Source organism: Cryptotermes secundus, unplaced genomic scaffold (assembly GCF_002891405.2).
Source record: "Cryptotermes secundus unplaced genomic scaffold, Csec_1.0 scaffold2458, whole genome shotgun sequence".
Lineage (NCBI taxonomy): Eukaryota > Metazoa > Arthropoda > Insecta > Blattodea > Kalotermitidae > Cryptotermes > Cryptotermes secundus.
The window spans coordinates 17,882-29,221 of NW_019736442.1; the positions used below are offsets into that span (position 1 = coordinate 17,882).

Consider the following 11,340-nt stretch of genomic DNA (forward strand, 5'->3'; position numbering starts at 1 on the left):
CAATGTTCTTGAAGAATGTGTGTTTCCAACATCATGGTATAAGTGTAGGCTGCATGTGGGAGAAAAAGGTATGGATATAGGGAAGATAGATCAGACTCACTGTCTTTTAATTCTTCCCTGAAGATGAGAACAGCAGTTTCCTCTTAAATGCTGGTACCTATGTACCAAACTACATAGCATCACATTTGAGAGGACAGTATTCTTGAAACACAGCAACACAAGAACTTAAAATATCAAGTAATATTAATGTTTCTTGTAACCTAAGTGTAAGAACACTTCTTGCAAAAATAGCATATGCTAGAATTAAACTCCATGAACATCTTTATACGTATCAAAGAAAACTCAGAGAATTCAAACAAATTAATGCAGGAATCACCTGTACAAAAACAACTTTACCCATAAGCTATGGCTCATTTGATAACAAACCTCAAAAGTTTGTAGGCCTCTTTACCTCTTCAGAATAATGTACACTTTGATGCATGTCATATCCATTGTATTTCAATTAAACACACTTTGTACTCACAATATTTACAATATACATAAAAAAACAAATTTAATATTAATAAGATGAGGCTCACAAAAGAGTCACAATTTTTATTAACACTGCAATACCAGACATTAAAAATAATGACCTTTGTAACACAAAACAGAAACATGTCAAGTGACAACACAGCATCAGACCACAAGACTGAAGGTTCAAGCTGTGGGCAGCCCATTAGGAATGTGTGGTGAGTGCAGTTCTAATATGGCATGTTTTCTCTCAGCCCTTGCCTATCAATGATAATTATTATTATGACACTCAACAGTCATCCACTGCTGTTCAAGCTTCATGCAGGAGCAGTGATCAAGTACTCTGTTATTACAGCTACATGGAGGATTCTGTCTGTAACATGACACGCAGCTGGCTACAGAATAAAGAAGTCCAGTTCGTTATATTTAACAGCCCAACAATTTTTTTTAAAAACCTTGTTCTGAACATTCTTAAGAATTACAACACTCCAAAGATGAAAGAAGTCACTAATGGCTCTTCTGATGGGCTGTCATGAGGGTCTTGGTAACAAACCCCTTCCCACAATGCTGACACTTGTATGGTCTTTGTCCAGTGTGGTACCTCATGTGGATGACCAGGGTTGATCGCTGAGTAAATGACTTACCACATTCATTACATTTATGGGGTTTCTCCCCTGTATGTGAACGCATATGATCTCGCATATAGTTACGCGAACGAAATGCTTTAGAACATATTTCACAAACAAATGGTTTTTCACCAGTATGGATACGACGATGAACTTTTAATGAGTTTCTACTACTAATGGCTTTCCCACATATCTCACATATGTAATTTGGTTCTCCTGCATGGCTTTTCATGTGAACTTCTAGCATGAACTTGTACTGGAATGCCTTTCCACAGATATCACAAGGAAATCGCTGGGTGTTTCGATCTGGATCATGAATCTGCTGATGAATGCGCAAATTTGCTCTTCCATGGAATTCCTTCCCACAAATTTCACACTGGTGTTTTTCTCCTGAATGCAGTTCAATGTGTCCCTTCAATTCTGATTTTGCATGGTAACCTTTGCCACAAATTTCACATGTGAATTGGTATTCCTGAAAGTGTCTCTTCATATGCATCTCCAGTTTTAGCCTATTTATAGTTGCATATCCACATGTGTCACACACAAAATCCTTGGGTGCACTGTGGCGCTTCTTGTGCTCTGTGAGTTGAAAACTTCTCTTATATGTCTTGTGACAGATGTCACATTCAAAGGGTCTTTTTGTGCTATGGGTAACTGAATGCTTTTTCAGCAGACCCTGCTGCCAGAATGCCTTGTTACATACAGTGCAGTGGTACTTCTTTGGAGTGTGCTGACTCAGAAAGTGGTACTCCAGTCTGGCTTTATTCTTACAAATTCTGCCACATACTGTACACCTCAAGTCTTCTGCCTTTGCCACTGAAGTTATATGTTGTGTATCTGACCCTGAATAATCTGCATTTCGAGACGAACCTTCACTAATTTGCTTTGTAGGAGCTGAGTCGTATGCAAGACATTTACTGACGGTCTGTTTCAGTTGCGAATTGGAAAGTGACAACTCAGCAGAATTCAATGCTACATTTGATGTGACAGTATGTGTTGGGTCCAGTTCCACTGATTTGGATACGAGTCCCAATGACCGGAGAGGGCTGAGAGGTAGTCCTAGAGTTGCTTTTGCGAGTGCATTTGAGTCCATTTGCATCGGACTTACTGCTGGCGTCTCTGTGTTAGGACTCTCATCTCCAACAATCGCAGCAAGTGTCGAACCTATTGAACACATAGAGCTGATGGCTATTGCAGCTGCCGAAGTGGGATCCAATATCCAAAGAAAACTTCTTGAAGACCTAGAAAAAAAAAAGATCAATCGATTGAACTCTTAACTCCCAACGTTGTGTTTTTCAACAGAATTTTTAAGCTTTATGTGTACTTAGACAGTAATTTACATTTCCTTCTATGCTTTCTACCAGATTTCGTCATGGGAAAAATAAATATACAACTACAAAGAAAGTCTGTTGACCATTATTAACACTCAAATGGGAGAAACTGATACTTCATATTTGGAAAGCATAATATAGATTTCCATGTGGACTGGTACTTTGTGCTTTTCCATTGTCTCTGCAGGCAAATGCAGATATAATAGGTGGATGGACACTGTGATTCTGTCATGTGAACAGTTATATGGGAATTTAAAATTCAGTGCTATAGAAATTGAAAATGGTAAGAAATGAAACTCCACTGAAAGTCCTCCAATGTGTTCATATGATTGGAAATTTCAAAACTCTAGATCTTCGTTGTTCCATATACAACTAAGAGGCACTAATATTCAGTAACAGTTGAAAAATATTTTTTTAGAAATATATAATGACACTTCAGGACCCATGATTACAGTCCTGAAGTTGTGCGAAGTGCTATCCATGGACATGACGATTTCTGGTTTATGATGAGGATATAATGCAAAATTCACCGTGGCATGTTCAGTACCCCTTCAGAGTTTGAAACAGTGTACATGGACACACCAGATCCTCTAAAACTAGAGTCAGTGAGCACCAGCAGCACATCTGTTTTATCATTAGTCTGATGTAAAAGGACACAACATAAATGTAGTCCATTTCATTCTGCTATACAATACCATTTTCCAAGTGAGATATTCCAGAATGTATCATCAGTAGCATCAGAGAAGGAATGTAGATTTGAGTTGTAACCTAAAAGCATGAACAGCAAATGTGGTATTTCCTTCAGCAGGGCATGTGACATTATTTACTTACACCCTGAAGCAACAGGAAACGTCTTACGAGTAAGCTGTCATTTCCCACCAAGCGGGACCTTTGTACCAAGCTCCTTCAGGGCTTCCTGCTCATCTCTTGTACTGTAGTTACTGGCCTCTTTAGGATTCAGTTCATATCACAGTGTGCAAGGACAAGTCTCTACTTCCCCATCCCAGATTCTCATTGACCACACATCCTGTATCATTTGTGACCCATAGGCTATACTGTTAACATGTGGTTGCCTCTTTTCCAAGTTGAATGACCTCTGAAGAAGGAGGTACTATGTTCATACCTGAATGGTAAATTACCACTATGATTACAATATTAATCAAAATTATAGTCATCTGTAACATCATGCCATGGAGTTCAATTGGTACCAATGTTCTTGAAGAATGTGTGTTTCCAACATCATGGTATAAGTGTAGGCTGCATGTGGGAGAAAAAGGTATGGATATAGGGAAGATAGATCAGACTCACTGTCTTTTAATTCTTCCCTGAAGATGAGAACAGCAGTTTCCTCTTAAATGCTGGACCTATGTACCAAACTACATAGCATCACATTTGAGAGGACATATTCTTGAAACACAGCAACACAAGAACTTAAAATATCAAGTAATATTAATGTTTCTTGTAACCTAAGTGTCAGAACACTTCTTGCAAAAATAGCATATGCTAGAATTAAACTCCATGAACATCTTTATACATATCAAAGAAAACTCAGAGAATTCAAACAAATTAATGCAGGAATCACCTGTACAAAAACAACTTTACCCATAAGCTATGGCTTATTTGATGACAAACCTCAAAAGTTTGTAGACCTCTTTACCTTTTCAGAATAATGTACACTTTGATGCATGTCATATTCATTGTATTTCAATTAAACACACTTTGTACTCATAATATTTACAATATACATAAAGAAACAGATTTAATATTAATAAGATGAGGCTCACAAAAGAGTCACAATTTTTATTAACACTGCAATACCAGACATTAAAAATAATGATCTTAGTAACACAAAACAGAAACATGTCAAGTGACAACATAGCGTCAGACAACAAGATTGAAGATTCAAGCTGTGGGCAGCCCATTAGGAATGTGTGGTGAGTGCAGTTCTAATATGGCATGTTTTCTCTCAGCCCTTGCCTATCAATGATAATTATTATTATGACACTCAACAGTCATCCACTGCTGTTCAAGCTTCATGCAGGAGCAGTGATCAAGTACTCTGTTATTACAGCTACATGGAGGATTCTGTCTGTAACATGACACGCAGCTGGCTACAGAGAACAGAAGTCCATTTCATTACATTAAATAGCCAACAATTTTTTTCAAACACCTTGTTCTGAACATTCTGAAGAATTACAATGCTCCAAAGATGAAAGAAGTCACTAATGGCTCTTCTGATGGGCTGTCATGAAGGTCTTAGTAACAAACCCCTTCCCACAATGCTGACACTTGTATGGTCTTTGTCCAGTGTGGTACCTCATGTGGATGACCAGGGTTGATCGCTGAGTAAATGACTTACCACATTCATTACATTTATGGGGTTTCTCCCCTGTATGTGAACGCATATGATCTCGCATATAGTTACGCGAACGAAATGCTTTAGAACATACTTCACAAACAAATGGCTTTTCACCAGTATGGATACGACGATGAACCTTTAATGAGCACCTACTACCAATAGATTTACCGCATATGTCACATATGTAATTTGGTTCTCCTGCATGGCTTTTCTTGTGAACTTCAAGCTTGAACTTGTATTGGAATGCTTTTCCACAGATATCACAAGGAAACCGTTGGGTATTTCGATTTGGGTCATGAATCTGGCGATGAATGCGCAAATTCGCTTTTCCAGGAAATCCTTTGCCACAGACATCACACTGCAGTTTTTCTCCTGAATGTAGAGCTGTGTGTGCTTTGAACTCACAGTTTGTATAGTAACCCTTGCCACAGATATCACATGTAAATCTGTAATCTTGGAAGTGTCTCTTCATATGTATTTCTAGTGCCAGCCTGCTTATAGTTGCATAACCACATGTGTCACAAACAAATTTTTTGGGGGCATTATGGCGCTTCTTGTGCCGTGTGAGGTGATCACGTGTTTTGAATGTGTTGTGACAGACATCACACTTAAAAGGTCTCATAGTGCTATGGGTAGCAGAGTGTTCTTTTAACCGATAATGCTGAGAGAATGCCTTGTTACACAGAGAGCAATGAAACTTCTTTGGACTTTTGTGACTTTGGAGATGGTGTTCCAGTCTGTCTCTCTTTTTATACATTCTGCCACAGAGTGAACATTCTAAAGCTTTTGACTTTGTAAATGAAGTTACGTCTTCTGTAGCCAATACTGAATGCTCTGCATTTCCAGATGAAACTTGACTAGCTTCTTTTGTAGACTCTGAGATGAATGCGAGACACTCATTAATTTGGCACATCAATCGTGAATTGGGAACTGGAGGCTCAGCACAACTCACTGCTAGTTTTGATATGTGAGTATGTGTTGGATCCAGTTCATCTGATTCTGATATGGATCTCAACATCTGCGGAGAGCTGTCACGCACTTGTAAGGTTGCTTTTTGCAGTGGGTTTGAACCCATGTTCATTGGACTGACTGCTGGTACATGTGTGTTGAGAACTGCATCTTCAGCACATGACACATATGCTGAACCTATGGAATGCATAGAGCTGATGGGTATTGCTGCCGTTGAACTGGGATCCAATATCCAGAGAAAACTTCTCGAAGACCTAGAAAAAAGATATAAATTAGTTGTGGTCTGCCTACCAAACTCTTCATATTGAATAACAATTTCATTCTATACATGTATGCAGACAGTACTCGAATTCTCCTCCACACATCCTACCACACCTTGAAATGGACAAATAAACACACTTCCAGGACATGTTCATTGAGCACTACTAACATCCACTGAATTGAATAAACACTGCAGAGGAATAGCAAGGATTACTGTTTAAACCTGGGAAGCCTCAGGTTCATTTCTATCCATGCTGAGCTATTTCACGGTTATGCTCAGTTTCTCCAGCAACACACAGAGAGTATGTTATAGAGGATGTGATTCTGTCATGTTTACAAGTGTATAGCAGTTTATGAATCACTGTCATATGAACTAAGCACTATAGAAAGTTCTAATGAAGGTTCTCCAAGACGTTCCACATATTGGCGACTTCAGACTATGTTTCTCAGTCATCCATTAACATTCATAAAAACGTATTCTAGAATTGTATTTTGAAGATCAGCGATTCTTGAACATGATAGAATTATGTGCCATTTTAATACTGTAAAAATTCAGTGTCAATCTGGAAGTGGGTGTGTGTATGCAGAAATTACAGACATGATCTACAGAGGAATGCCCACTACATTATCCTTGACATAATGTTTCTTTTAATTTAATGTTACATGTTAATGATCTCCAGTCAGTGACCTGCGTCAGACTTCTCCAATGGAGATTTTATTTGGTTTACTGTCCAAATTCAGTGATTCCAACTGAATTTTAAATTTTAGTGTATGCTAAGAAGCATGTGAACACATTCCAGTGATTCTTAAGATTTCTCCTTTGCACTATAAGATAGACAAGCAATGGTGTATCCCAGCATATACCAGATGTTCAGTGTTAAGTGAGAAATTGTGTACACGTAATAGTTCAAATGCAAAGAACAGAAACATTTCTACACGATGTATGATTCGCATCCTCACCATTCTGCTTCCAGAAAGTGTGGGATATCATGAAACACTCAGAAAAACATACTTAGTCTCATGGACCAAACTTGAAAACAGGATCTCTCAAATATGAAGGAGTTCTAATCCTTCAGTGTTAGAAACAATATAATTTTTAACATTTGCAATGCCAGAATATGGTAGCATTTTTCATTATTCACGTTTGTAATTTTCAAGAGTTGAAATTTTTATTTTTATGCCAAACTGATTGATGGAATATGTGGTGCAATGATTTTAACACAAAAGAATGTCTGACGCAAAAAAGCAATGCCGTATAATGTAATGTATCAGTATGGTGAAGTAATAAGCAACATTGAAAATAGTACTTAATATATTATTGAACATTCATTCCAGATTTGTAACCCACTGTATCACAAAAACTAGCAACACACAAATCAGGGCTGAATCCTCTTACATGTAATCACATACGATTCTGAATTTAATTTCAACACTCAATACAAGTAACTGGTAAACATGGGAAGGGATATTCTTGTAACAGAATGCATAGGATCCTACTTACAGCACATTAATATACCATGACTAACACATTACTGACATCATCTGCGCAAATCATTTATTCCATAATAAACCAATTCAGTTAACACAAATATGACATTTTGAGGATAATCATACAATACAGAAGAAACTTAAAGGTGTTTCAGTTACACATATTTTTATAGCCTTTCTCCAATTTATGAATAAATATCTATTAACTTCAATCACAGTGATTAATCTGCAATATGTGCATTCAGTGATATAATAAAAAAAAGGAGAAGACTGTTTTTATTATTTAAAGTCACATGAAAATTAATTGCACTAAATTAAAAGAAGCATAAAAATTACACAAGTCAAAAAGTCAACCATGCAAAATTATAGAAATGTTCCAAGTTTTGTTACCTAAGGCAATAGTCTCATATAATAAAGAGTACAGTAAAAGATAGAGCATTTAAATCCAGAAAACAGAATATTTATAGAGAAAAATCTATATGTTCCAAAATGAAAATCACAATTCGTATCTTGCTTACCACACCTGAAGTTTCGAGAATATATGATGAATCATGAATTATACCTACAGCCCCAATAAAGCACAGGAACCCAAACTGGAAATTTATCTGATACTTCTAACAGGGGGAGGGGGAAATCTCAGAGTTGCCAAAACATAGACTGATTCAAAATCATGGGGTACAACACTGACACCCAAAATAAAATGGCTACCGAGGACATGGTGGTGTGACTGAAAAACTTTCAACATTCAAAGGAGGCGACATGCCAAGAATCAAGAAGCAAGTACTGACATTATTTTCAGAATAAGTAGATGCAGTGTGATTCTGAATCATTCAGTCATGATTCCTAATGTGTGTGTTCAGCAGTGTCTTTGTAACAAATGCTTTGCCACATAAGTCACATTTGTATGGCCGCTCCCCTGTGTGGTAACGCTTGTGTATTGAAAGTGACGAACACTGTGTGAAACCCTTGCCACACTCTTTACAGGTATAAGGCTTGGCACCAGTGTGGGTATGCTTGTGAACATTCAGATAATTAGAAGTATTGAAAGCTTTGCCACAAACATCACACATAAATGGTTTCTCCCCAGTGTGAGTTCTTTGGTGTGTTTGGAGGGATACTCCACTTGACAAGGCCTTTCCACAGACATCACAAATGTAGTTCCTTTCTCCTATATGGGACTGTGTATGTTTGAGGAGCTTGCTTTTATAAAGAAAACCTTTCCCACATGTTTTGCACTGGAAGCGATTTCGCTCAGGATCATGAATTTTCCTGTGACGTACAAGATACTGTTTTTCTGGGAATTCCTTCCCACAGGTCTCACATTTGTGCTTTTCCCCTCTATGATATCCACCCATGTGTCCCTGGTAGTCAACATTCTTGTAAAAGCCTTTGCCGCAAAGTTCACATTTGAATCTGTATTCACGAAAATGCCTCTCTCTGTGGCTTTTCAGATTTGTTGATGATCCACTAGCATGGCCACAGATATTGCATATATGACTCTTAATCCCAGTATGAGTTCTCTTATGTATCAAGAGTTCATGGCTCCTCTTATATTTCTTGTTACAAAGGTCACATGCATATGGCCGTTCTGAGGTGTGTGATACCATGTGCTTCTTCAGCATCTTCAATCTTGGGTACACCCTCTCACAGACTGTGCACTGGAACCTGTTCTGAGACATATGCAGTTTCATGTGAACATTCAGTAAGTACTGGCTCTTGTATACATCTTTACACTGCGAACAGGGAAAAGCTCCAACCTCAAACTGTTGCACATTCCCTGATGCCACACTGTGAACATTCTCTATATGTATAGTAAAGTTCATGGAGTCTTCTCTTTCTGTAGCAGTGCTGACAGGCAATTCTACATCATCAACACCCTGAAGAATCCACCTAGAAAGGAAATGGATATATTATCATTGCACTATCCCATTTGTAATTATGCAAAAATCCCTGAATCTAAGATCTATATAATACTATTTATAAAACTACTGTCATCACTAACAACAAATACTGTATTTATACAAAGAAATCAACAATATAAGCAACCATCAATTGGTAAATGTCACAATATAATTCTTGTTATCATTAAAATTAATCTTCTAGAGCAGTAACTCAGATGGTTTCTTATGAAATATTTCTGCAATGTTATCAATTGCTACAGGTAGGTTAGGGTAGATGGAAGGCATTTTTTAAATTAAAAAATGTAGAAAGCTTATTAAATCCTGTCCAGTGTACTCATAACATTTAGTGTTCTCCACAAAAACCAAACACACCACTGACTTTACCAAAGCTGAAGGCCTACATAATATTCATGCCAACCATCTGCGAATTACCAGTGAAGCCATCCTACAAATTCAATCATGAAGATAGATACAAACTGAGCACTGGATGGCAGCAACTGCTCTCCACCAACCTTCTTCTTCATCACTTTTCCCCTTTTCAGTGGATAGCAACAAGGTTCACTCCCCACTGTAACTCCAACTACGGGACCCATACACTGGTCCACCTCCTCCTTCTGACTCATTAAAGCCAAAGATTTCAAGCCTAGTATATTTAAAAACGTTTCACCCACTTCAACATGTGATATGGCTAAACCCTGAAGGCTGAAAGTACAAAAAAGCAGCATGTTGCCTGCACAGAAATACACAAATAAAATTCATGCAAAAATGGTATATTTCATTTCAATTTTTCAAACCATCTCAGAGCTGAAACTATTTATTTACATAAGTGCTGCAGTGAAAATGGGAACAACTGAGTATCATAGTATAACTAATTACATTTCAGCTACAAATATACTGAATCAGCATGGGAAGTGGCTAAACTGACAATGGTTTTAAGTAGTTTCAGTCTATCTGAGGAATACTAAAGAGACCATAGCATTTTCTTTTAATTTCACTCCCTCTCAATTAATTATCTCAAATTTCTTTGATGACACAACAGGATCTGGGTTGTAAATGTTACATCATCAAATAAATGTAGACACAAACAAACAGATAAAGAATCATAGAGTAGGTGATGATTTCAGATTATTTGGAGAGCCGTGCTTTAATATATGAAGCAGATGAGATGGGATAAGAGATAAGACAAGTTCTCAGATCTCTCTTACTAAACAGAACTTTAACTTCAGTTCCAGGGATTCCCATCTGAAACATGTTTTGTATTAACATAGTAATACACTGCTGTATGAATTATTATAAATATATATAATCTTACAAAGACAAAAATAACACAGTCCAGTGTGACTATTTAAGTTTTATCACTTGAAAAAAAAACACAGCAAGCCACGAATAAACACAGACAATACTAAGAATCTCCTTTCTCAAGATGGACAGGCAGCACAAGATCAGCCACCTCCAAGAAAGACAATAGGAGAATTGACATGAACCTGCATGGTTTATAAATTTTAATCTTCAACAACAAAGTTTTTAAGAAACCTTAAAAATTTTAATACCAGGAAGGCTGCTGTGACTGTGAAAAGTTGAACATTGTGTACATTGTGTATTTAAGACATTATATGTGTATGTATATGTATACAATTTAACACCTATTTTAATAGTAGTTTCCGGAAAAAGTATTGATGCCCNAAGTTAGCCGAGTCCCTGCATCCTGGTAGCTATGCAATGCGCGGTGACGCGGAACCACTTCCTACTGTGACGTGGCACGCAAGAGGCACCACTGCGGCTATATAAGGGAACTGCATGGCAGCTACGAGTCAGTTGAAAGGTGGACATCGCCGAGTTCAGTAGTAGTCGAGCGAGTGTGTTATCAACAGTTCTCCAGTCAGTGGACTACAGTT

At 37.5% G+C, this 11,340-nt stretch overlaps 1 protein-coding gene across 2 annotated transcripts in view; it reads right to left on the reverse strand.

Moving 5' to 3' along the window:
* Positions 1 to 11,340, reverse strand: part of LOC111869995 (zinc finger protein 260) — a 303,781-nt gene that overhangs the window by 2,594 nt on the left and 289,847 nt on the right. Inside the window, exon 4 of one of the 2 annotated variants that reach the window (XM_023861911.2) lies at positions 548 to 2,377. The exons of the other annotated variant lie outside the window; for it this stretch is intronic. Coding sequence (XP_023717679.1) covers positions 1,018 to 2,377 — 1,360 coding nt within the window. The 3' untranslated portion in view covers positions 548 to 1,017. Of the gene's footprint in view, positions 1 to 547; positions 2,378 to 11,340 lie in introns of those variants that run through there. 2 annotated transcript variants of the gene reach the window in all.